Below are 25,490 nucleotides of genomic sequence, written 5' to 3' on the forward strand. Positions count from 1 at the left end.
GACTGAAATTGAAGAAAGTAGGGGAAACCACTAGACTATTCAGGTATGACCTAAATCAAATCCCTAACGATTATACAGTGGAAGTGAGAAATAGATTTAAGGGCCTAGATCTGATAGACAGAGTGCCTGATGAACTATGGATGGAGGTTCGTGACATTGTACAGGAGACAGGGAGCAAGACCATCCCCATGGAAAAGAAATGCAAAAAAGCAAAATGGCTGTCTGGGGAGGCCTTACAAATAGCTGTGAAAAGAAGAGAAGAGAAAAGCAAAGGAGAAAAAGAAAGACATACCCATTTTAAGGCAGAGTTCCAAAGAATAGCAAAGAGAGAAAGAAAGCCTTCCTCAGTGATCAGTGCAAAGAAATAGAGGAAAACAATAGAATGGGAAAGACTAGAGGTCTCTTCAAGAAAATTAGAGATACCAAGGGAATATTTCATGCAAAGATGGGCTCAATAAAGGACAGAAATGGTCTGGACCTAACAGAAGCAGAAGACATTAAGAAGAGGTGGCAAGAATACACAGAAGAACTGTACAAAAAAGATCTTCACGACCCAGATAATCATGATGGTGTGATCACTCGCCAAGAGTCAGACATCAGAATGTGACATTAAGTAGGCCTTAGGAAGCATCACTACAAACAAGGCTAGTGGAGGTGATGGAATTCCAGTTGAGCTATTTCAAATCCTGAAAGATGATGCTGTGAAAGTGCTGCACTCAACATGCCAGCAAATTTGGAAAACTGCAGTGGCCACAGGACTGGAAAAGGTCAGTTTTCATTCCAATCCCAAAGAAAGGCAATGCCAAAGAATGCTCAAACTACCATACAATTGCACTCATCTCACATGCTAGTAAAGTAATGCTCAAAATTCTCCAAGCCAGGCTTCAGCAATACGTGAACTGTGAACTTCCAGATGTTCAAGCTGTTTTTAGAAAAGGCAGAGAAACCAGAGATCAAATTGCCAACAACCTCTGGATCACTGAAAAAGCAAAAGAGTTCCAGAAAAACACCTATTTCTGCTTTATTGACTATGCCAAAGCCTTTGACTGTGTGGATCACAACAAACTGTGGAAAATTCTGAAAGAGATGGGAATACCAGACCATCTGACCTGCCTCTTGAGAAATCTATATGCAAGTCAGGAAGCAACAGTTAGAATTGGACATGGAACAATAGACTGGTTCCAAATAGGAAAAGGAGTACAACAAGGCTGTATATTGTCACCATGCTTAATTAACTTCTATGTAGAGTACATCATGAGAAACGCTGGGCTGGATGAAACACAAGCTGGAATCAAGATGGCTGGCAGAAAATATCAGTAACCTCAGATATGCAGATGACACCACCCTTATGGCAGAAAGTGAAGAAGAACTGAAGAGCCTCTGGATGAAAGTGAGAGAGAAGGGTAAAAAAGTTGGCTTAAAGCTCAACATTCAGAAAACAAAGATCATGGCATCTGGACTCATCACTTCACGGCAAATAGCTGGAGAAACAGTGGAAACAGTGGCAAACTTTATTTTTTGGGGCTCCAAAATCACTTCAGATGGTGATTGCAGCCATGAAATTAAAAGATGCTTACTCCTTGGAAGGAAAGTTATAACCAACCTAGACAGCATATTCAAAAGCAGAGACATTACTTTGCCAACCAAGGTCCATTTAGTCAAGGCTATGGTTTTTCCAGTAGTCATGTATGGATATGAGAGTTGGACTATAAAGAAAGCTGAGTGCTGAAGAATTGATGCTTTTGAACTGTGGTGTTGGAGAAGACTCTTTGAGAGTCCCTTGGACTGAAAGGAGATCCAACCAGTCCATCCTAAAGGAAATCAGTCCTGGGTGTTCATTGGAAGGACTGATGTTGAAGCTGAAACTCTAATACTTTGGCCTCCTGATGCAAAGAGGTGATTCATTTGAAATGACCCTGATGCTGGGACAGATTGAAGGCAGGAGGAGAAGGGGATGATAGAGGATGAGATGGTTGGATGGCATCACCGACTCAATGGACATGAGTTTGGGTAAACTCCGGGAGTTGGTGATGGACAGGGAGGCCTGGTGTGCTGCAGTCCATGGGGTCTCAAAGAGTCAGACACGACTGAGTGACTGAAATGAACTGAACTGAACTGAACTGAAGTAAGGTAGGGCAAAGAAGGGAGTTAATAAAGTGAACATTATCAAGCAAAGATACTCCAACAGATAAAAGAGCATAGTCTTACTGAGGAGATCCAAGTAATGTACAAAATACATTCTAGAATTATTCCCATCAAGGGGCAAATGAGCTGGGGTCATTATACACACAACTCCTGAGAGTCACTGCAAGAAGGCTATTCCCAGGGGGCATTAATTCCTCAGCACTTCCAGCCTCCCATGAACACAGGCAGAGCAGACTCTGAGGGTAGTTACTGGCAATGGAAAGATGAGACAAGGTGCACAGAAATGGTAAGGTGTAAAGGTGGACACTGACAGCATCTGCTAAATTTACAAGTTTCTGTTTCTAGTTTGAGCCACATTCATGCATCCACCCACCTACTTGGACCTCTACTACAGGACTGGCCTTCAGGAATCTCCCATTTTTCACTCCCACTCCTACCCTTACCTGTTTTTCCTTGATTACAGAGATCACCTTCCACCAGCACCCAGAATAAGTTACCTACCGGTCAATTGTGAGTTGCCAACCAGGCTAGGCTGTGTTCTGTGGCACTAACAATCACAGGATAATAATCACATACCTGTGTGTGCCAGTCACTCAACTGTGTCCAAATCTTTGCAACCCCACAGACTCTAGCCCTCCAGGCTCCTCTGTCCATGGGATTCTCCAGGCAAGAATACTGGAGTGGGTTGCCAGTTCCTTCTCCAATCATATACCTACTGGGTTAATAATAAAAGTATCCATGGGAATAGTGTCAGTTCCTTATCTAAAAGTCAGAACATACCAGAAGTGATACCAAAAAAGCCAGATACTGGATAAAGCATAAAATTGCTCAAACATTAGATATGAAAACTAAAGATTATCTTTTAGGAGGTCTCTTCTTCAGTCAAGCGTTCTCTTCTCAAGTCATTGACAGCTCCATGAACCCACCACGATGGCTCAAGTAAGGTCTTCTTACATCAGAACTAGCTCATTTATTGTTGTTATTATTATTCAGATAAATAAGTATTTCAGTGGACTGTCTAGCTGCATCTGCCACAGAACACTTTACCGTTAATAAACATAATATAATCTGACTAACACTCCTGGCCTTAGCCCGTTAAGGCTGCTATGCTTAAGGGCTGCTGTCCCTGGAGTAGGGACCCCTCCTACTCCAGGATCCCAGCACTCCTTTGAGACTAAGGATTCCAGTTCAAGGATAGCATCTCTTACCTTCACCCATAGCCTAGAGGACAGTTGCTGGAACACTTTTCAAAAATTCTGACACTATGTTCCCATTGTATTTCTCAGTTCTATGGCAAAAGGAGTATCCTCCTCCTGTCCTTCACAGAGGAAAACAGTTATAAGAATGGAGAACAGGTTATACATGACAAATCCATTCCTATATCCCAATTTTCTAAGTTTAAATTTTTTTTTCCTCTATAGTATACCAAGACATTTCTGGCCTATTTCATTGTGTCTGATACTGTTGAATTCAGATTATAATCAACCAACTGAGAAAGCTGTTAGAAATACTCAGCTGCTCAGTCAGCACAATCCAAAATCTGGTAAGAGAACCTATCTCAAAAGACTCAGCCTGGTCTAAAATTATACACCTCACTCAGAGCTAGCGCCCCCAGAACCCATTCCCACATATATTCCAAGTCTTATGCTGTATAAATTAATAAATCTTGTAATCTTACTCTCCTATATTTGACTTTACTATTGGTCCTCTGGGATATGCTGGAATACAACACTAGTTGTCTAGAAGCATTGAGGAAAATGGGCAGGGTAACTGTCTCTGGTAAGGTTATCAGAGGACCTTCAAGCAAGGCAAGGATAGTTTCATCTCAGAGAGGATGTTTCTGCTGGCAAGAAAAACTTAATGGAGTTTGGGAGTTTGATATTCTTTAAGTTGTCTAAATTCTCCCAACAGTTACCATTTCTATTTCAATTTTCTATTTTGAAATAAATGTTCTCATGAGACCTAGCAAGGCTATGAATTCCACTTGGAAGGAAGTTTACCAATTTGCAGCATCAGACCTGGGTCTGATTATCAACTACATCAGCCTTTTAACAAGAGGTAAGAGATCCTTGCAGATCAGTTATATAGACACTCCCTGGATTTTATACCATGCCTTGAGTTGTGAATTACCATCTTGAGCTATCATTTTCTTTCTGTAAGCCCTGCAACACAGCCAGAAAGAGCTAGCCTACCTTTCAGGGTGATCACCATGCCTAAGGTAACTAAAAACCCTAGTTTGCCTGGAGCGATCCCATTTATATCTGTTATCTTAGAATGGTTAATGACACTCATTTTCACTTTCAAAAGTGTCCCAGCTTGAACAATAAATTATGTTGACCCTTCATGTATTTACAGTCCCTCACAGCAGCTGTTTCTACCACCAATGGACACTCAAAGCAACCATAATGAACTTTTTATGGAATGGCATGGCGATCAGTTTCCCATCCTCTAATGCTAACAAATCCCGCCCTGATTTAAAGCTAAAGAGAGTCAGATAATCAATCCTAGATTCCCATTTTCTTGAAGGTATGTTCCCTGCAATCATCTTTGTTACAAGTAAGTACATAACTCAAGACTCTGTTGCAGACTATAGAATCTATCCAGCTATTAAAACAGAAAGAATGCAGATCAACCATGCTTCAATTAAAAAACAAACAAACAGGAACTCACTACAGACTAGTAGCAACTTATGGAGTTCTGAGAGGGCTGCAACCAAATCTACATTCACAGCCAAGAATAACGCAGCCAAAAGAAATGTCCAACAAGAGACTGTTTTATCAATCCCACAGTCATTATCATTTACACTTGGCATCAAAGATGCCTCTAGACTATAGACCTGTCACCCCAGACCACAGCTGCCCAAAGGATCCAATGTCTCTGTGCCTCACTCCCTACCCCACATTGTTCTCAGACGCTTTTTAATTTTTGGACAGGGTGTCTTAGTAGAACCTAGTTCACGTGTGAAACCCTAGGTAAGGAAATGCAATGTAGTTTTCACACAGAAAGCATATTAGAGACGCTTTGGTAAGGATGCAGAGTGAGCCATTCTTCAGTATAACAAGAACTGAAAAGCATTATGGGGAAATCCATGAGGAATAAAATGATTATAAGATTAGTGGTGTTTCCAGAATTTCTATTAAAAAAGAGTTTGGGGGAAACTTTCTCATGGGAAGGGGGCTTGGAGCTGTGTTTGCATAGCAAGCACATTGGTTTCACTTAGCTTAGTTGTTTATTTCAAGCGGTACCTAGGAGAGCTAATGGAAGTCTAAATCAGGCAAATGAGGCAAGCCTTGGCACCAGAATTAAACAAGAAAGGTAAGATACTGCCAGGATTATTATTGCTCCTTCAGAGACTGAACTGGGCTGCCTCTGAAGAGCAGAGAAAATGTCAAGGATGCCCTTGAATAAAGTATTCCACCATATTGACAGGAGTCGTCTCTAAACAGTTCTGTGAAAGAGAAAAAAAAAAAGACTACTTTTTAAAACAAAATTGGGACATAACTTCTGAAAAATGCAAACTGTGTTAAAAAATATGTTAAATTCTGAACTTCCAGATAACCTTATATCTATCATTTATATATTTATCACATCCAAACTGGCACAGGCAAGGAAGACCAAGTGTACTTTCCCTTCTCTATATTGCATCATTCTCTTTTATGGCCGGGCGGGGGGGGCAGGGGGTGGTGGTGGTTTAGTCACTAAGTTGTGTCTGACTCTTGCCACCCCATGGATTATATAGCCCACCACTTTCCTCTGTCCTCAGGATTTCCCAGGTAAGAATACTGGAGTGGGTTGCCATTTCCTTCTCCATTTTTGGCGGGGAGGTGTCCTTAATTTGAAATATTCTTTTACTGTCAAAGCACCTTGGAGCAGCAATCATATTTAATCTCTGTGAGATTAAGATGCCTTTTTCATTGCTCCAAGTCTATCTAAGAAAGACAGTGGACGCTCCAAAATGTATTTTTTGCATGTATTTCCTTTTTATAAAAACCAAGACTTTTGGTGAAGACCTTGTATCACAAAGCAAACAGCACAGAACACGAACAACTCCTTTCGGAGCCTACTGCAGGCATTCTGAGGGAAAGGGAGCTGTGCTGTTAAACATAAATTTTGCAGATCTGTTGGCTTCTCAGTTCATAGCATTCAGCTCCCTGGCTCCTCAGCAGCTCCTTCTCTTCTGCCATGTCTTGAGCTGTCGGCTGGGGGAAGTGGGCCGGGGAGGCGATGAGATCATAGTGCCGGTCCAGATAGCGCAGGTAGATGAGCATGTGCAGGGCGTAGGCCAGCACCAACAGCAGCAGCAGGGACATCGCCAGGCCGATCAGAATGGCTGGCGAGAAGGAAGAGGCACAGTCTCGGGCCTTGGCAAACTGTCCCCCCTTGATGGGAAAGCCTTGGATCTGTCAGGAGACAGAAAAGAGCTAAAGTGGCATACTCTTTTTCCTAGAAGATCTACTTAAGAGCTTGGCAAGGGGTTCTAGACCCTAATTACTTAAATTTAAATATCGGGCCATACTTGCTGAATAATCTAATCACATTATCTAAAAAATGCTAGTGAAAGTTAATTTTAAATCAAGGCTGACCCAAAAACTCCGGGATATATGGTTGTCATAATTAAGAGGCCAGTGAAATTCGAGGCCCTGAAATAAATTCTCTTTTAATCTGATCCTTAGTTCACCTAAAACCAAAATGTCTGGTGTCTCTAAAATTCAAAACGTCTACTCAAAATTTTACAAGTGTTAATATACATTTCACAAAGAATATTAATTCTCAGTTCCTCTGCCTTTGATTCTGCTGACAGTAAGTAGATAGGAAGAGTCTTTTAGGGGCCTTTATAGATAACAAAAGCTAACACTCATTGAAGATACTTATTTTACTTACCAAACACTGCCTCATTTAATACTTACAAGAGCCTATGAATAAGTTACCATTTTACCCTAATTTATGGATGAGGAAACAGGCACAGAAAAGTTAAGCAAATTGTCCAGAGTCAGACAATATTAAGTTCAGTGACACTGTAATTCATACCAGGCAGTCTGGCTTCAGAGTCACTTCTTGGATTACAACTCTGGAACTCCTGGTATATTGTGTCTCTTCTTCCTCCCATCACTAACTCTCCTTCTTTATCAGTCGTACCATGCAATCTTGATACTGTTTTTGGAAGAGCTATATACCCTTTTGCAATCTGCCCAGAAAATACTAAGAAAAACTTTCTCATATATACAAATGAGGTGATTTAATTAATTAGAACTAGGACAGGTTCAGGACTTCCCAGGTGGCACTAGTGGTAAAGAATCCCCCTGCCAGTGCAGGAGATATAAGAGACAAAGGTTCAATCTCTGGGTCAGAAAGATCCTCTGGAGGAGGGCATGGCAACCCTTTCCAGTATTCTTGCCTGGAGAATCCCATGGACAGAGGAGTCTGGCAGGCTACTGTCCATAGGGTCTTACAGAGTCTGACACAACTGAGGTGACTTAGCATGCATCCACACACAAGAGAGGTTCAAATCAACAACTGGCCCCAATATCTAAGTACCATCACAATGAAAGAAACAGCAGCTACAGAGGCTACAGAGTAAGACTTTAAATAAGAATAATTGTTTGTGGAAGGCAGCTTCCATACTCAGCTGGCTTTTAGAATATATTCACCAACAGCATCACCTCATTCAATCACCTATTTGGTTTTAAAAGAGTATATCAGAAAATTGAATTATCCATGAATGCTTTATTGAGGATTCATTTTTATGTCTTAAGTGGGCTCCTTAGCATTTTCCATGTTAAAATGATTGTAGCCCCCCATCATACCATAGAACTATTGCTCATCCAACTATTAATATCTGTGCTTAGACTGAGCCAAAACAACTCCTGAAGGAGACTCTTGGCCTAGCTTTTGGGATACTTGGCCTGCTCACTCTGTGAAGAGGCAAAGTGACCTCCTCAGGCACAAGCCTGAAGGGCCAAGCTACTCAATGACAAAGGATGGCCTCATGTGATGCTACTGTGCGGTGCTTAGTCACTCAGTCGTGTCTGTGACCCCATGGACTGCAGCCTGCCAGGCTCCTCTGTCCCTGGGGATTCTCCAGGCAAGAATACTGCAGTGGGTTGCCATGCCCTCCTCCAGGGGATCTTCCCAACCCAGGGACTGAAACCAGGTCTGCCACATTGCAGGAAGATTCTTTACCATCTGAGCCACCAAGGAAGCCCGAGAATACTGGAGTGGGTAGCCTATCCCTTCTCCAGGTGATGCTACAGCTCCAGCCAGAGAGAATGTCCTCACATGGACTGCCACTTAATTCTTAAGACTTGATTGAGAACAGTATCTGTGGAGGATACCTGAAGGATATGCTATCTATCCATTTTCTGGAATACAGGTTGCAGATCCTCTGTATCTAGTCCACAGGTAAGTTCTGTTTGCTCCTAACATCCTAAAAGCCTCCCCCAGGAATCTAGATTTCTATCTTTAATCAAAATGTCAGAAGATCTGGCAATATTGGGCTTGCATTCCTACAAAGCAAAAATCACCTGGGGTTGAATAAAATATAGGGTTTGTAATGCCGGCTACACTTTGCCACAGTCCCTAGCTGGCCTGCCTGAGGCATCTGAGTTCACCATGAATGTGACTTCACTGTATTTCTAGAATAAGCCAGAGCAGCGAAGCTGCATATGTGGAATGCAGCCCTTCTGCATACACACCTGAACCCCCACCCCCACCGCCTCTTCCCTGGCCTGGGCTTCAATTCTGCATCTGCCCACACGAAGGGTGTTCTACAAGGTCCACCTCGACGCCCAGTGCTCCGTCCACTATGAGGCTGCTGTTGAGGATGTCGGCACACATCACACACACCAAGGATGAATGTGCTCGTCACTGCACTTTCAGTAGCCTTGTGGATCCCATGAACATGTGAGGGGTGATGCTTTCTTATGCTAGCTGCTCAAAAGCTTCCAAGCCAAATCACTGTGCTGCTTCTAGCCCGGGCAGAGAGATGGTTGTATGCTTTTGTGTACCAGGTTTACTGGTGATTTAACTAATCTGTTCTTCTCTTATTTTGCTTAGTCCCTTGTTGTTTCCATTTTTTGTTTTATATTTTTATTGGAAAGTATACATGAAATCTACCATTTTAAACCATTTTTAGGTACAGAGTTCACTGGCATCAAGTACATTCACATCATGTGCAACCGTCACCACCATCCATCTTTGCAAAAACCCATCTGTACCCACTAAACACTGACTTTCCAGTCCCCTCTCCCCCTAGCCCCTAGTCACTGCCATTCTACTTTCTGTCTTCAAATGTGACTACTCTGCTGCTGCTGCTGCTGCTGCTAAGTCGATTCAGTCCTGTCCGACTCTGTGCGACCCCATAGATGGCAGCCCACCAGGCTCCCCCATCCCTGGGATTCTCCAGGCAAGAACACTGGAGTGGGTTGCCATTTCCTTCTCCAATGCAGGAAAGTGAAAAGTAAAAGGGAAGTCGCTCAGTCGTGTCCGACTTTTCGTGACCCCATGGACTTCAGCCCACTAGGCTCCTCCGTCCATGGGATTCTTCAGGCAAGAGTACTGGAGTGGGGTGCCACTGACTACTCTAGTACCTCATAAATAGAATCATACAAACATTTGTCCTTTTATGTCTGGTTTATCTCGCTCAGTATAGTAACCTCAAGATTCATTCATGTTGTTGCATGAATTTCCTTCCTTTTAAAGAGAAGGCTAAATAATAGTCTGTTGTATGTATATGCTAGATTTTGTTTTTCACTCATCCATTGACAGGCATTCAGTTATGTTCATTTTTTAGCTATGGTCAATACTGTTGCTATGAATACAGAGTGCACAAATATCTGTTCAAGTGCCTGCTTTCAGTTCTTTCAGGTGTACACCCAGAAGTGGAACTGCTGGATCTCATTGTAATTTCATGTTTAATTTTTTGAGGATCTAGCACACTGTTTTCCGTGGTGGCTGCACCATTTTACATTTCCAGCAGCAATGTACAAGGGTTCTAATTTTTCTACCTCCTTGCCAATAGCTGTTATTTTCAGTTTGGGAGATTCTTTTTTATATATAATAACCATCCTAATTGATATAAAGTGGTTTGACTCTTTTTCAAAATTATTTTTCTTGAAGTATTCTATAGTCATTTTAAGTCATTTCTGGACCAAGGTGGAAGTATAAATCAGTTAATTCTGTTCTAATTAGGAAAGATTATGTGTGAGTTAGTCCTTTTTTGAAAGGGCAGGAAAAAGAAATAGATATAATATATACTTTATAAGTATTATACAAATAGATATATAAGTTATATGTATTACAAAGTATCTTTGGAGCTAGACAGTCCACAATTCAAATTCTGCCTCTACCATTTACCAATTATACCACTTTAAACAGTTATGTAATCACCAGAGTTTCAGTCATCTCATTTGTAAAGCAGGGATAATACCAGCTATCTTGCAGCATTATGGTAAATTTTTAAGACAAAGTATGTAATATAATTACAACATTGCCACTGTTAATCCATGCTAATCCATGCCTAATATGGTCCTGGGTGTTGCCGCATATATTAGGCCATGAATTCTTTACATCCATAAAGATAGGTCAGAAATCAAGAGAGTGGAGTAGCTCAGCCCAAGTGACTGAGACGTTAACTCAAAACCATGTCTTTTGAATCCCGAAATGGAAACTCTTTCCCTACGCCAAACAACCACACCACACTTCTCCAAGCTAGGGGCAATGGGAATAAATATACATTTATATATGGAAAAAATCAAGAAGTACCCAGAAAAGGGACATGTAAAACCCTGCCTATTTCAGTGAGTTAGAAGAACAAGTTAAGCTGTTTTAACAGGTAAACAGGATGAAGTTGACAGATGTCTCTCGGCCTGAGATTCTGGTGGTTAAAAGGAACCTCTTGTGTCTCCATGACTTTCCCCAGATACTTTCAAGAGGATCTTTGGGATATGTTTGACTCCCTGGCTGACAGTTCCATTCCTATGCCAAATGCCAAAGCTGTCATTCACACTGCAGATGTACTTCTTATCTGCCCTGATAAGATCACTACTCCTCTCCCTGAAGGAAATAAAATAATTGTCCGACAGTTCCTCTCCCCAAAAGGGCCTCTCACTCCAGGAAGTGTCAGTCACCAGGCTTCATGCCACAGCTTCCCTCTGGCTTAGATTGCTGGCATTCCTCACTGATAATTACTAGGGACTGGAAAAACCTGAATGTAAAAGCAAGTTCTTGGGATGAGGGCATGGGGGGATCACTGTGCAGGAAGAGGAAATACTTGATCCTTTTCTATTTCATACCTTAGAAGATTAAGAAGATAACTCATACCAATATTATTTTAAAGATACCTACTCTCTTTTCCTTAAACGTCTATGTTTTCAAACAAACACTGAGTTTCTTTGGCACCAAACACACAGGGCCACTGAGCACAGGTTTTAGTTTGTTACCTGGAAATCAACAAAAGTGACCTCCCACAGGCTTGACATGTCACTGGTGTCGCTGGGCAACAAGAGGGCATCGTACGCCTGCAGGCTGCTGACGCGCTGGCAATGGTAGGAGTAACTTGATGGAGCGTAAATGCCAGTTGCATTAAAAGTTGCTTGAATTGAGTTATTAAAAATAACCTCGACTCGGTGCAAACTATACCATCTCTGGATAGACAACTTGTAACTGGTAAGAGCGAATCTGAAAATGATTATAAAACAGTATTACCCCGAAAGCACTTTTACATTTGCTGACGCAGGGCATTGTCCACGAACGGTACAATTGCGCCCTCTTTTGTCAGGAAGTAGAAATGACTCAGAGAGAGGCTTTACATTCTAGTTCGGAACTAGACCTCTTCATGGGCCAATTAACAGAGCAGCCCCAAAAGTAAGGAAGACAAATTCCTACAAAAGAGGAAATATAGAATTCTTTGTGTTTTTTTCTTTTTTTAATTAAAATAATTTTATTATTGCAAAAAATCTGAAAATTGAGTGGACAATAATACAGAATTAACTAAATAAATAATGGTCAAAAATAAAAGTAGTAACTCTTACTATGTGTCAAGCATTTTTCTAAGTTCTTTATGTGTATTTTATTTAATTTTCACTGCAACACCATGAGATAGATAATATCCTCATTTCACAGGTGAGAAATCTAAGACACAAAGGGGTTAAATGACTAACAAGTAAGCATTGGAGCTGGGCTTAGAATCCAATCTGAGACAAGAGCTCTTACTCTTAGCCATTTTGGAACGGAATATTCTCTACCAATAAAAAAGGTGCAATAAGCATATGTCATGATCACTTTTTTCATTAAAAAAAATCTGTGACTGCATAGAAAAAATTCTAGAAAGAGATCAAAATGTTAACGTGATTATTCATTTTGCTACACACCTGAAACTAACACAACATTATGAATCAACAATATTTAAATTTTTAAAAAGAAAGCAGCTGAGATCAGAATAACTCAGGGTAAAAGCATGGGCTTTATTCTGGCTTTGCCCACCTGTAGTTTACATTCCCGCTCCCTCTGGGAACAGCAACTTGGTGTATTAGGGCTGACCCTATCCCCTCTCAGTGAAGTCTATCTGGCCCTGCCAATCAGTGTATTGCAGCCATTTAATCATTGTGATTGGTTTAGAGAGGGCATACACCCCAGGCAGGGTTGAGAAGATGCAGTCCTGGTGCCTCTGCTATGGCTATGCTATAGCATTGGGCAACAGGGCTCTTTCATGCTGAATAAGTGAATAACTGCCAGCTGGCCACTATCTTGCCAGCCTGAGAATGAAGCTGACACAAGGACAGCAGAGCCAAGAGATGGAGAAAGATACTGCCCTGGTGAGGTCAGTTAAGCATCTAAAGCTAACATTTTCAATCCTATTCATCAATCAGTTACCTTTTGGCTTTATGCAGCCAAAAGAGTTCTCACAAATACAGTTCTTATCAGTGGTAATGATAAGGGCTGTTCAACAACCTCTCTGGGTCTAGCTTTCCTCATTTGTAAAATAGGCTGGGCTTGTCTAAGTTGAAAGGCATGCTTGGCGAGTGTCCTATGTGGGCCTGGTGCTGTAAAACATTAGATGTTATCTAGGACACCTGCAGCTCACCCTGGGCTCCTGACTAGGATACAAAAAGGTTTCTTAGGGGCTGCAATTGAGCCTGGCCACCCCTGTCCACTGCAATAATCCCACCAAGAATGCTGAAGGCCAGAAGGTGGTGGACATCTCAGATGGGGACTGTGGAGTCAGACATTCCAGAGCAGGCCACAAGAGCCATTCCCAGAAAGGGCAAGCTGCCTCTGGAATCCCCGGAAGTGACTTCTCTCGAGCTCAGGCTGCAGTAGAGCCTGCCACATTGTCTGCAGCCCTGTTTCAGATAATGGCCTGAGACTGTTCTGACACAGCCTAGTGAGGTGGGAGCAGTGATGCACCAATGAAATGGCTCAAAAAATCCTTTAAGACATGCATCTTGTCTCTAATCCCCCTTTCTTTCTTTCTTTTTGCCTCTAACCTAGCATCTCCTATGTTTAAATTTAGAAAGCTCTTGTCTCAATATCTGCTTGCATATCATGGGATACTAGTGTTTCATTGGTCATAATTTAGAACATACATGCCATCACCTTTCAGAGAAACCTTATAAGGAAAATAGAATCTCACAAGGTGGCCAAACACATATAAATATCAATAACACTTTTTTTTACCTAGAGGAAAGTAGCCACATAGCTTTATCATAAGGAAAAAAAAATGTAATTTTAAAGCATTAGAGAAAAGATGGTGGAATAGAAGAACCTAAGCTCATCTCTCACAAAGACACCAAAATCACAACTAAGTGAAGAAAAACCATGGACCAAAAAAAAAAAAAAAAAAGCCAGGAAATGAGTGGTTAATCAAAGTCCCCAGGTACAGCATTTTTCTTAAGAGCATATCTTCACAGAAACTTCAATATATAAATTTCTACTGTGAATCTCCAAGAGGACATGGTGTGCAGTGTTTCTCAAACACGTTTAACCATAGGACCCCCTTTCTGGGAATTTTATAAACATTTACACAGAGCAAAAGTGCTCCATAGAACACAGCTTTGCAAAAGATTGCCCTAAGTAATGTTAAAGACACAGGTGTTTGTCTCCACTAAAAGGCTGGTCCTGTGGGAAAGGAAACATTATAATTTTATAAGAAAAAAATTTAAATGCCTTCAAATTGCTCCCCACTCCTGAAGTCGTTCCTAACTGCTTGCTAAGCCACCGTTAGCAGACATATTATTCCATATATAAACACAGAAAAATGTACACCTATGTTGACTGTCTGCTGGGGAATTCAGCTAACAGAGGATTTTTAGTTACTGTTAAGTTGTAAGTGTGACTCAGTTGTAAGAAGCTATGTATAAAATAACTTGAAACTAGAGCCTCAGCTCTGGAGCTTTAAACATATTTTATTCTTTGCTCAGAGGAAAGAGGTATTACAGTCTCAGATCTGTATATTTTCTAGGTCACTAAAGGAAGAAGGAAAAAATACAGATCCTTTGGTATTATAGAAACTAAAGAAGTATTACTATAGGATCCCATTGTAACACCACTGACTCTTTAGTGAAAGTAGGTTAATGTGGCATTTCGTGTGTCACAGTGCTTATCACAGCAGGCCCTTGATACATACATGTGGAATGGATAAATTATACGGAGCTAATCTGGAGTTTTGAGCCTATGATATTCCAAAGTGGCATCCATACCTACCTTATATCAAGACCTCTGGGATTTTCAGCATCACCAAACTTCAGAGACAACCTAAGAAAACAGAAATACAGTCTATCAAGATAAGAATGACCCTTACTCCACACTGTACTAAAAAACTGCCCCCAAATGGATCACAAGTCTAAATGTAACAACTAAAACTATAAAACATAGAAGAAACATAAGAAAACATTTTTGCAATCTTGGGGTTAGAAAGTTCCTTGAAAAAAATGTGAAAAACTGATAAATTTATATTAAATTTTTGAAACTTTTGCTCTTCAAAAGATAATGTTAAGAAAATGAAAAAGGCAAGTCATAGAATGGGAGAAAATATTCACAACATATATACAAAAAAAAAAAAACTTGTATCTTAAATACAGCAAATAGCACTAACAACTCAATAAGGAGACAATCCAACTTTAAAATGTTCTAAAGATGTACTTCACAAAGGAAGACATACTAACAACCAATAAGTACATGAAAAGATGTCAATATCATTAGTCATCCAGAAAATGCAAAATAAAACTACAATAAGATGCCATGGTACAGTAATCAGTATGGCTAAAACTTTTTTTCTTAAGCTTTTACTATCTATATTTAATCACATTTTTCTGAAAGTTAACACAAGATTTCCTGGAGCAGAAATAGATTATGACTAATTCAGAGCAATAACCATATTGATTCCCCTTTTAGCCCAGTTCTTCCCCCTTCTGAGAACCAGATGTCGTCCTGCACATACAGGGATTTATAACGTAGGTGAAGAATACTAAAATTATGAATCTGGAAGCTCATATTGGAGGGCTTTCTTCTTCATCTCCTGAGAGAAGGAGAGAAACATTTACTTCCTTAGCGACAGAAATTTTCCTTGGGAAAGCTGTTAACGTGCTCTGAGGCAGAGTAAACGACAGGAGGCCTGGTTTCAACAATGCAAATTCAGCAATCATTCAGTGAGATTCCTTCATGTGCCAAGCCGTGCACCAAAAGATGCACCATAAAGGGGAAATACAACCTAGTCTTTGAATGGGAGCAAACAGCTCTTTATAAAGGAAACAAATGACTGCATGTCTTATACCCATAGATGTAAATAAATGTCTCCAAGGAGATTATAAGAACCCTCTGGGTTTACAAGTCCTGGAATATCTCAGTGGCACTAGCTTCATTACTTCTTGACATGTAATCACATTCCTCTGAGGAGGTACATCTCTTAACAAGATGTATCTTTTAACCCAAATCTCAGCAAAATGTATTCATAAATTGCTAACCATACAAAACATAATAATATTTTCTCTATAGTCTGACACTGACCATACCTAAGGTTAGGAAGGATGTGAAGTAGCTGGAATGCTCATACAATGCTGGTAGGAAAGCAAATGCTATAACTACTTTAAAAAAACAGTTTGGCAGTTTCTTAATGAGCTAAACATATATGATCCAGCCATTCCACTCCTATTATATTCACCTAAGAAAAATGAAAATATATGTTCCTACAAAGACTTGTACATGAATGTTCACAGCAACTTTATTTGGAAAGTTATCTAAAAACTGGAGGAAAAAACAAACTTCTGTCAAGAGGTAGATGGATAGATAAACTGTGGTATATCCATACAAAGGAGTACTTACTACTCAGCAATAAGAAGAAACATACCTTTGACACATGCAACAACATAGAAGAATATCAAAATCGTTACACTAAGTGAAGGAAGCCAGACTAAAAAAAGAGTATACACTGTTCTATGATAGCTATTAATATACAAAATTCTAGAAAATGCAGACTAATCTATAATGACAGGAGGCAGAACAGCAGTTATCTGGCAAGGTGAGAATGCACAGGGATGGAGTACAGAGGGACACAGGAAACTTCTGAGTGTGATGAAAATGTCTGCTATCTTGATTGTGATGATGGTTTCACAGATATAAGCATATGTCAGAACAGACCAAACTGTATACTGAAATATGTGCAGTTTAGTGTATTTCATTTAAATTTCAATCAGGTTAAAAAATAAGGATGATGAAAAGCTAAATACAATTGAAATGGGAAAATGTGAGAAATTTAGATATATGAAGGATGATGCTGATATGTGATGTTATAACGTCAAGAAGTTATAACACCTCAATATACCTTCTAAAAAATAAAAGTCGATGTTTATAAAATATCCGATTACAAGTTTGAGAAAACTCACACAAATATAACCTAATTAATTCAGTCACACTCACCAAGAAACAGAAATGTCAGTAACTGAGCTCAAGTTTATCTTTCTACTACTTATGGAGAAAGGGAAGGAGTATTTATAAAATAAACCATATTAAAAAGGTCACTAAAAGGAATATCTTTATTTCATAACATCATGAGCTTAGATACCTTAGAAGCAATAATGTACACTTTACAAGTTAATTTGCTCACTAAAGCAAGTTTTCAAGAGAATTTTTCTCCAACAGTATTCTGATAATCTGTTACGAATTACTGAAAACACTTCAAAGAAATGAAATACATTTCTTAGACTGTACTTTATAAATTTGACTGGTCACTTACTCTAACAGAAATTTCTCTAGTTCCTCCAAGGAATCCGAATAGCTTAAGTTCAGTTCAGTCGCTCAGTCGTGTCTGACTCTTTGCGACCCCATGAATCGCAGCACGCCAGGCCTCCCTGTTCATCACCGTCTCCCAGAGTTCACTCAGACTCATGTCCATTGAGTCTGTGATGCCATCCAGCCATCTCATCCTCGGTCGTCCCCTTCTCCTCCTGCCCCCAATCCCTCCCAGCATCAGAGTCTTTTCCAATGAGTCAACTCTTCGCATGAGGTGGCCAAAATACTGCAGTTTCAGCTTTAGCATCATTCCTTCCAAAGAAATCCCAGGGTTGATCTCCTTCAGAATGGATTGGTTGGATCTCCTTGCAGTCCAAGGGACTCTCAAGAGTCTTCTCCAACACCACAGTTCAAAAACATCAATTCTTCGGCACTCAGCCTTCTTCACAGTCCAACTCTCACATCCATACATGACCACTGGGAAATCCATAGTCTTGACTAGATGGACCTTAGTTGGCAAAGTAATGTCTCTGCTTTTGAATATGCTATCTAGGTTGGTCATAACTTTTCTTCCAAGGAGTAAGCGTCTTTTAATTTCATGGCTGCAGTCACCGTCTGCAGTGATTTTGGAGCCCCCCAAAATAAAGTCTGACACTGTTTCCACTGTTTTCCCATCTATTTCCCATGAAGTGATGGGACCAGATGCCATGATCTTCGTTTTCTGAATGTTGAGCTTTAAGCCAACTTTTTCACTCTCCTCTTTTACTTTCATCAAGAGGCTTTTTAGTTTCTCTTCACTTTTTGCCATAAGGTGGTGTCATCTGCATATCTGAGGTTATTGATATTTCTCCAGGCAATCTTGATTCCAGCTTGTGCTTCTTCCAGTCCAGCGTTTCTCATGATGTACTCTGCATATAAGTTAAATAAGCAGGGTGATAATATACAGCCTTGACGTACTCCTTTTCCTATTTGGAACCAGTCTGTTGTTCCATGTCCAGTTCTAACTATTGCTTCCTGACCTGCATACAGATTTCTCAAGAGGCAGGTCAGGTGGTCTGGTATTTCCATCTCTCTCAGAATTTTCCACAGTTTATTGTGATCCACACAGTCAAAGGCTTTGGCATAGTCAATAAAGCAGAAATAGATGTTTTCCTGGAACTCTCTTGATTTTTCCATGATCCAGCGAATGTTGGCAATTTGATCTCTGGTTCCTCTGCCTTTTCTAAAACCAGCTTGAACATCTGGAAGTTCACGGTTCACGTATTGTTGAAGCCTGGCTTGGAGAATTTTGAGCAGTACTTTACTAGCGTGTGAGATGAGTGCAATTGTGCGGTAGTTTGAGCATTCTTTGGCATTGCCTTTCTTTGGAACTGGAATGAAAACTGACCTTTTCCAGTCCTGTGGCCACTGCTGAGTTTTCCAAATTTGCTGGCATATTGAGTGCAGCACTTTCACAGCATCACCTTTCAGAATTTGAAATAGCTCTACTGGAATTCCATCACCTCCACTAGCTTTGTTTGTAGTGATGCTTTCTAAGGCCCACTTGACTTCACATTCCAGGATGTCTGGCTCTAGATGAGTGATCACACCATCGTGATTATCCAGGTCGTGAAGATCTTTTTTGTACAGTCCTTCTGTGTATTCTTGCCATCTCTTCTTAATATCTTCTGCTTCTGTTAGGTCCAGACCATTTCGTCCTTTATCGAGCCCATCTTTGCATGAAATGTTCCCTTGGTATCTCTAATTTTCTTGAAGAGATCTCTAGTCTTTCCCATTCTGTTGTTTTCCTCTATTTCTTTGCAATGATCGCTGAAGAAGGCTTTCTTATCTCTTCTTGCTATTCTTTGGAACTCTGGATTCAGATGCTTAAATCTTTCCTTTTCTCCTTTGCTTTTTGCTTCTCTTCTTTTAACAGCTATTTGTAAGGCCTCCCCAGCCAGCCATTTTGCTTTTTTGCATTTCTTTTCCATGGGGATGGTCTTGACCCCTGTCTCCTGTACAATGTCACGAACCTCATTCCATAGTTCATCAGGCACTCTATCTATCAGATCTAGGCTCTTAAATCTGTTTCTCACTTCCACTGTATAATCATAAGGGATTTGATTCAGGTCATATCTGAATGGTCTATCGCTTTTCCCTACTTTCTTCAATTTCAGTCTAAATTCATCAATAAGGAGTTCATGATCTAAGCCACAGTCAGCTCCCAGTCTTGTTTTTGCTGACTCTATAGAGCTTCCCCATCTTTGGCTGCAAAGAATATAATCAATCTGATTTCGGTGTTGACCATCTGGTGATGTCCATGTGTAGAGTCTTCTCTTGTGTTGTTGGAAGAGGGTGTTTGCTATGACCAGTGCATTTTCTTGGCAAAACTCTATTAGTCTTTGCCCTGCTTCATTCCACATTCCAAGGCCAAATTTGCCTGTTACTCCAGGTGTTTCTTGACTTCCTACTTTTGCATTCCAGTCCCCTATAATGAAAAGGACATCTTTTTGGGTGTTAGTTCTACAAGCTCTTGTAGATCTTCATAGAACCGTTCAACTTCAGCTTCTTCAGCGTTACTGGTTGGGGCATAGACTTGGATTACCGTGATATTGAATGGTTTGCCTTGGAAACGAAAAGAGATCATTCTGTCGTTTTTGAGATTGCATCCAAGTACTGCATTTCGGACTCTTTTGTTGACCATGATGGCCACTCCATTTCTTCTGAGGGATTCCTACCCGCAGTAGTAGATATAATGGTCATCTGAGTTAAATTCACCCATTCCAGTCCATTTTAGTTCGCTGATTCCTAGAATGTCGACATTCACTCTTGCCATCTCTTGTTTGACCACTTCCAATTTGCCTTGATTCATGGACCTGACATTCCAGGTTCCTATGCAATATTGCTCTTTACAGCATCGGACTTTGTTTCTATCACCAGCCACATCCACAGCTGGGTATTGTTTTTGCTTTGGCTCCATCCCTTCTTTCTTTCTGGAGTTATTTCTCCACTGATCTCCAGTAGCATATTGGGCACCTACTGGCCTGGGGAGTTCCTCTTTCAGTATCCTATCATTTTGCCTTTTCCTACTGTTCATGGGGTTCTCAAGGCAAGAATATTGAAGTGGTTTGCCATTCCCTTCTCCAGTGGACCACATTCTGTCAGAATAGCTTAGTTATGCACAAACTCTCTCTCCAGTTAATGAACTAAATAAAGCTCAAAGCAGAGCCATGTAGTGTCACTCAGATCTCTGGAGGAGCAGCTCAATGGCCTCCACACTTCTGATGCCCCAAGACCTTTCTTCAGCAGCCCTGGTTTCAGTGAAAGCTGTTAACATGCTCTGTGGCAGAGTAAACAACAGGAGGCCTGGTTTCAACAATGCAAATTCAGCAATCATTCAATGAGATTCCTTCATGTGCCAAGCCGTGCACCATAAGATGCACCATAAAGGGGAAATACAACCTAGGGACTCACTCAAAAGAGAGCTTCTTTAACTTTTCCAAGCACCCTCCTCTCCCCATGTTTAAAGCAGATTCTGAATTCTTGAGACTATAATTGCCTAAATTCAAAATACACACAGATGCTGGGATCATGCTCTATTTGTAAGGCTTTCACTATTTAAAAAGACTTCCGTAGCGAATCTGTCTGCCAACAATTTGCCTTTCCCTGAACATGTTATTTCCAAGCACTAAAATGTGGTCATCTTTTTTTAATCTGTGCTTTTGACCTTACATGGTTATGTCTTTGCTTGGGTTTATTCTTTCTGCAACTCCCTTTCTGATTCTTGAATATAAGATTTCCCTGTCAGCATGAGAAAGGCATCTCACTAATCTGTGTAATTCACAAGAGTCAAGGACAGTGTCAGCAGCTGGTCCTTGAATGCCTCACATCCTGGGAAGCCTCCCACTTATGCCCTTTGGTGGGCTCTCCAGCATGCCTGCACACTCACCTGAGGACCCCAAAAGGTGGGTGATGCACATTTGGGACTCATCCACTAGAATTCTTGGGCAGTGACAAAAGAAAAAATATCATTAATTTGTGTACTGCAAAAACCAAAGGTTCCCTTGGTCTCGCTACCAGGTAACTAGACACTACTTTACTCTAGTTATCATTAGTATCTTGGAAAAATAATATTAGAACTTTGAGTAGCACTTGACAAAGTTCTCACATGTACATTTCCTCATTTGATTTTCACACTCCTATTAGATAGGGCCAAGAGAGGAGGGAAAGTGGTATTGTTAAAGATGTTTTAGACCCCAGCTCTATTACCATACAAGCCGTATGATCTTAGCAAGTTTCTTAACCTCACGAGCTTTGATTTTCTCACTTGAAACACAGGTGATAACTGTACCTGTGACTCAGAGACTTAATCACAAGAGCATTACAAGGGATAACAGATGACGTGACTGTGAAGTCCTCACGAGGTGCCTGGCCAAGGCCAAGTGCTCAAGCCTTGTTAGTTGCTATTACCAGATGCCATCGTCGCCATCTCACCCTATAGTGGCTCCTATTTGTAAAGTCACAGACCTCATTGACAGAACTGGACCTAGAAGCTAAGTTTTCATTCTTTCTGTCTCTAGGTTCTCAGTGATAATTAAAGTTTCTGAAGTCCAGCAAAAATCTGTGGTGCCCTTTTCTTCCCCACAAACCCCCTGGTGTCAGGATAAATGGAATTGAGGAGGGCCAGTCAGCCATGGACAGGCAAGATGATCCTCAGGCAGTCAGTCTCTCTCCCTGCCACTGACCACAAATAAAGGGCCCTGTAAGGAATTAATTAGAGCCTGAGGGAAAAGTCCTGAGCTCTCAGCAATGCTGAAGTCTCTTTGATAGTTGTGCTGTAACAGAATAAAAGAATCTGGGCGGACTCTCGTTTTGCTTACAACTCCCTAGCTCTCTGATAGAGAGTCATTCTGAACAGCAATATACTTATTAAAACTTGCAATGTAACTTGTAAGTGTACATGAATATAATCCATTTTACCCATCATCAAGAATTTTTAAATGACAAGTTCAGAAATAAAAAAGTATTTCTAAGAAATTATATAAGGAAAATACAGAGAAACAAACACACATACACACACACATACAAAGCATGTTATGGTTTTATACGAAGCATTCTGCCCATCTAAACCAGGCCAGAACAAATGCAGAGAATCTTCCAAAAGCCTCTGTTATACCAACAAATGTTGAAAGCAAGGAGTTGTAGAGAAAGCAAGTGGGATATGCCAGACTTCCTCCCTCTGGACCAAAACAAATACAAGCAAAAAAATATTTGCTTGGATGACTGAAAAGCAAAGAAAGGCAGTGGAAACTAATTTCCTCTTCAAAAGGGATATGCTTATCTCAAGTGAAAAATAATTATTCTAATCATTTTTTAATGTTCTAAAGAATTCTCTGAAATTTGGCCCCTTGCATATTTGCAAACAGGCGATGTTCTACAACTTCAGAACACTTCCTAGAATCGAATACCTGCCCTGGCTAGATAGAGTCAGCTTTCTCTGCTTCACTCACTAGAATATGTATGACTCTGCTCAGTGATATGGAATTTCCTCCCTGCTAGGACAAAAGTACTTTGACACTTTACATTTGGAGCTGACACAGAGCCTGGAATCCATCCACTGTTTCAGAATGAGTTTGGGAAGCTTCATTTTCAAAATTCTGATCTTCTACAAAGTACAATATAACAATGAGCTAGTGTGTTCAGAAGAAAATAACTGGGGAAAAAATAAGAAACTAAAACAACTGATTTCTAACCTGTTCTTTCATTTTAGACATTTACTCAGAATTGTATGTCACGGTCATGTATAAAGGAGCCTACTTCTACTTTCTGAAATGACAGAAAACTGGACCACCCAGTTAATAGGCTACACTTGCCCTAAGGACTTGCTCCAGCAAAGCAGTCAACTTACATGGCACTTTCTTCACTGCAGTTTGAGTTGCCAGCATCCACTGTTGCCTTCTGGCCAATAGCTTCATCTGTAAGGTCCAGCCAGGTCTGATTCTTAAATTTAATTGTTATTCTTTTGGCCCAAAACAGAATGCAGGGAATTCCATCCATAGAGACATTAACTGGGCTATGACGGCTGAACGCATTCCGAGGTTCTTTTTCTAAACGTCTGCTCAGATTGTAGTTGAGAGCCTAATGAACCCAATAAATTAAATTTAAGATATGAATTTGTTTCCATAGTACAGAAGGCTTCTTGGAAGCAAAAGAGCCAATTCAAAGCCTGTTACTCTGCTAGATCCACAGCCCATGCTATTGTGGGTAAAAGGAGATGGGTAGACCTAACAAGCTTAAAAATATAGGCATACCTGAAGGTACATGAACCCAGTTCCACAAATTACAATGTATAATGTTTTAATGTTAAAATTCATACAGTGTACAATACAAAGAATGAATGCTAATATAACCTATCAATTTTAGGTAAATTATCAGTTTTAACAAATGTAACAGTTTTAACACTGATTTAAAAGATTAAATTAGTGTTAGATTTAATTAATTTAGTCTTTTATATAAGTGTTAGATCAAATCTATTTTAAAGATTCTAAATATAGGGAAAATTAGAAATGGTGTGGGTTGTAGATTGAGGAAGTATATGGGAATATCCTCTGCTGCTGCTGCTGCTAAGTCGCTTCAGTCGTGTCCAAGTCTGTGCAGCCCCAGAGATGGCAGCCCACCAGGCTCCTCCTTCTATGGGATTTTCCAGGCAAGAGTACTGGAGTGGGGTGCCATTGCCTTCTCTAATCCTCTACTTTTGTTCAATTTTTTTTCTGTAAACCTAAAACCACAAAAAAATATGTCTACTAATATTTCAAAAAAAATCACTAATGGCAGTAATCGTCTCTAAAATAATAAGAACCCATAAATTCAGAACTTTAAATAAATTAATATGTTAAACAAAGAAAACAAGAAGTTTCTAGAAATACAACATAATCCTTCAGACCATTAATATCCAACAGGACATTCTGTGCTATTGGCTGGCTATTACATACTGGAAATGTAGCCAGTGCAACTGAGGGGCTTAATTTTTAATTTTACTTAATATTACCTAAATTGAATTTAAATTTAAATAGTGTAGTGGCTAGTGTCTACTGTCCTGGAGAATGCAGTTCCAGGTCATTTAATATACATAATCTAGCAAGATATTCTAACCTTGTTCTACATCTTATAAAACCTTTGCAGATTTCTAGGAAGCCCAAGACAATGCACTTTGGTATATCATTCTGGAGGTCACAAAAGCAATCTCTGTCTGAAAGAGGTGATCACTTATCTAGATCAACTATCTCATACCAATAACTCCACGTTAAAGATAAGAGAGAAATTAAACAGGCAGCAGCAACCCAAGTTTATCAGTAACCAAAGATAAACTGTTACTATAGTGATCCTGTCTGGAAGGCAACAAAAGTAAAACTGAATACTGTAATGAAAATACTATATATGACAACAAGGAAAACTTTGGTGTTTTTTCAACTATAAGATTACATAACATTTCCCCACCCAAAGTTCAACCAAGAATGTTAGTTATTAACAGAATTATTACTTATAGTTTCACAGTGGCTCTGATTTGATTAAAATGTGTTTACTATTTTTTTTTTTAATGATTCAGTCTAGTTTCCTAAAATGTCCATACCTGTGTGATTGGTATCACTGTGAAATTCTGCACTGGCTTCATATCTCCACTATTCTCTTGATCTGTCAAATAAAATGACATGAGTACAAAGGCAAAATGTCATTGGTTTATTAATGTAATTGAGTGACAATAATATGCTAAGCACTGTAAAATGTACCAGGCTTGAGACTTTTGGCTCATAATTTAGAATACAATATTTAAGAGATTTTTCACATCAGAGACTCCAGGTGCAAGTACCAATGTTCAGGGAAGCCCATCATAGACAGAATCTTTCCTCAGCCCCGGAGGGAACCATAAGGGCAGTTACAAGTCTTACCACTGTTTACAACCACTTCTTTATTTGGAGATGTTCGAGAGATGAAACTAGAAAAAAACAAAAATAAAAAGATGGTAAGTAAATATATACATTTTAGATTTTCTATGAAATTTTAAGGACATTTTGGTTTACTACATCTCAGAGAAGAGGAGGAGAACCACAGCCTGTAAAACTGTTCACTCTTGAATAGTGAATTTC

At 40.0% G+C, this 25,490-nt stretch overlaps 1 protein-coding gene across 2 annotated transcripts in view; it reads right to left on the reverse strand.

The window, feature by feature from the left end:
• Positions 1 to 5,926: 5,926 nt before the first annotated feature.
• The window catches only part of ATP6AP1L (ATPase H+ transporting accessory protein 1 like), a 38,576-nt gene continuing 19,012 nt past the window's right edge, over positions 5,927 to 25,490 (reverse strand). For both annotated transcript variants that reach the window (XM_040239427.1, XM_040239426.1), the window contains exons 2-7: positions 25,293 to 25,339; positions 24,977 to 25,038; positions 23,255 to 23,484; positions 14,845 to 14,895; positions 11,583 to 11,820; positions 5,927 to 6,545 (exon numbers count right to left, since the gene is read on the reverse strand). In XM_040239427.1, coding sequence (XP_040095361.1) covers positions 6,243 to 6,545; positions 11,583 to 11,820; positions 14,845 to 14,895; positions 23,255 to 23,484; positions 24,977 to 25,018 — 864 coding nt within the window. In that variant the 5' untranslated portion in view covers positions 25,019 to 25,038; positions 25,293 to 25,339 and the 3' untranslated portion in view covers positions 5,927 to 6,242. The remainder of the gene's footprint in view (positions 6,546 to 11,582; positions 11,821 to 14,844; positions 14,896 to 23,254; positions 23,485 to 24,976; positions 25,039 to 25,292; positions 25,340 to 25,490) is intronic.

This window comes from Oryx dammah, unplaced genomic scaffold (assembly GCF_014754425.2).
Source record: "Oryx dammah isolate SB20612 unplaced genomic scaffold, SCBI_Odam_1.1 HiC_scaffold_5, whole genome shotgun sequence".
NCBI lineage: Eukaryota > Metazoa > Chordata > Mammalia > Artiodactyla > Bovidae > Oryx > Oryx dammah.